General features: G+C 43.0%; 1 protein-coding gene across 1 annotated transcript; it reads right to left on the reverse strand.

Annotated features, from left to right (window-relative positions):
• Window positions 1-478: 478 nt before the first annotated feature.
• LOC105815415 (olfactory receptor-like protein OLF3) lies at window positions 479-1,426 on the reverse strand. Its single transcript, XM_012650562.1, has one exon. The coding sequence runs from the start codon at window positions 1,424-1,426 to the stop codon at window positions 479-481; it is 948 nt and encodes a 315-aa protein (XP_012506016.1).
• Window positions 1,427-2,315: the final 889 nt, after the last annotated feature.

Genomic DNA, 2,315 nt, shown 5'->3' on the forward strand with positions numbered 1-2,315 from the left:
TGTATATTCATAACAGAGAAGGGAGGTGGGTATAGCTAAAGCAAATGAATGCCTTTTATGGTGTCAACCACATGACAGGCATTTTATACAAATTATCACAAATATTTACAACCGCTCTTGAAGCTAGGTACTGTTTTCTTATTTAACAAAAAAGAAAAACTAAGCTGTAAAATATTTAAATAACTTACCAGAGAGCACAACTAGTGAGAGGCAGAACAAAGATCAGAAACCAAATCTGCCTGATGAAGCCGGGGATCACCCCTTTACGCCTGAGAGAAGAGAGTCTAAGAAGCAGTCATCTCACGGATCACTGAAATGTAAACCATCAGGGACTGGCCTATGCAAAGAAACTCATTAAGCATGTGGACGAATACCTTATTTGAATGCAAGGATTTAACCATAATAGTCTTTGGAGCAAATGTGGGAGTCCTGTCTACACATATCCTTTTTGGTTTTGATAATAGATAACAAGAGGTTCTTAGAGTCTTGACCTTTTTCTGAATTTCTCTAAAACTTTCTGGAGAGCAGCCATAACTTCCTTATTCCTCAAGCTATAGATCAAGGGATTCAACATGGGTGCCACCACAGCGTAGAACAGAGCAACCATCTTCTCCTCTTCTACTGAGGAGGCAGACCGTGGCCCCAGGTAGGTGAAGATGGTAGCCCCAAAGCACATGCTAACCACAGTGAGGTGAGACACACAAGTCCCAAAGGCTTTGCTACGTCCCTGAGCGGAACGAATGCGTAGAATGGCAGCTACTATACGCACATAGGAGAATAGAACCAGAGAACAGGGAATCATGATCACCAGAAATCCTGAGATGGCCACCATGACTTTGTTGAAGGAGATGTCCACGCAGGCTAGTCGTAGCACTGCTAGGGTCTCACAGGCAAAGTGATTAATAACATTGTGACACAAGGGAAGCCGGATGGTGATGATTGTTTCCATCAGTGAATTCATGAATCCAGCTGCCAGGCAGCCAGCAGCCAGCCCCAGGCACAGCCCCTTGTGCATGAGAACTGTGTAGTGCAGCGGGCAGCACACTGCCATGTAGCGGTCGTAGGCCATGGCTCCCAGCAGGAAGAACTCAGACCCACCCAATGCCAGGGAAGTGTAGAGCTGGACCACACAGCTGGGGAATGGGATAGACTTTAGAGCTGAGAGCAAGTGGGCCAACATTTGTGGGGCAATACTGTTCGTATAGCAAAGATCCACAAAGGACAGAACACTAAGGAAGAAGTACATGGGGGTATGAAGCCTGCTGTCCAGTCTGATCAAAAGAAGCATGAGGGCATTTCCCACAATAGTCACCAAATACATGGCCAGAATCAGGACAAAGAGGGACACCTGAATGCCCCAGTCACTGGACAGCCCCAGCAGAATAAACTCACTCACCCACGTTTGGTTTTTATTTTCCTGGCCCATGAGCTACTGAGCACCAAACCAATTATGTAGAAATAACAAATCATGAAAACTCAGCATTGGAAGGCTGGTTTGTAGACTATATGGAGAGCTCATCCATCTGAACTTGAAGTGCCCCTAGAATATCTCAGCCAAATCGCTATCCAAACTGCATGAACAATGCATCCGCAGATGAGAACCACAGTAGTACCCAGATGTGCAGCTAGAAATAAAGGAGAAAAGAAGGTACATTCTTGTAATTCAATTTATCAGAAGATAATTTCTTCTCTCTAGCATCTGCTCTTAAATGAGGGAAGGAAATTAAATGAAGTATTTAGACTGAAAATCATATGCAATTGAATAGTTATTATAGGGGGAAAACCCTGCCTTACTGGTGAGGAAGTTTTTGGTCCACATGAAAGATATGTCTGGATCCTGAATGATTTTCAGTACCACTTATTTTTGTTTATTGGGTTTCTCCTCAAGATATCTCAGACACAACCCTACTCACCTCTCAGTGGAATGCATCCATGAGACCCTGAATGTTTTAAATTGACTTCTTGTACCTTTTATTACTAAGCAATTTTGAGTTTGTTTTCTGTGACTTGCCCTTTTACTTTTAGAATGTCAAGTGGAAGGCTTCCTCCTCACCTGTCTCGTACCAGTGGCTTAGCTAGGTGAGACCAACCCAAGATGGCCAACTTCAAGGATAAGCCTTTATATGAAGAGAAGGTATAGATAACTGCTAAAATTAATCTCTTATGCACTCCCAAGGCGAATTTAATGAAGTATTTATTGATGTCAGGTTATTAAGGATGTTTTCTCAGGCAAGTTAGAGTTCATTCCTTTCCTGTGGAAAATGAATCAGTCCTCACCAGTGAAGATAGGAGGATAGAAGATAAGGCTTTAATTG

Source organism: Propithecus coquereli, unplaced genomic scaffold, assembly GCF_000956105.1.
Source record: "Propithecus coquereli isolate 6110/MARCELLA unplaced genomic scaffold, Pcoq_1.0 Scaffold334, whole genome shotgun sequence".
NCBI lineage: Eukaryota > Metazoa > Chordata > Mammalia > Primates > Indriidae > Propithecus > Propithecus coquereli.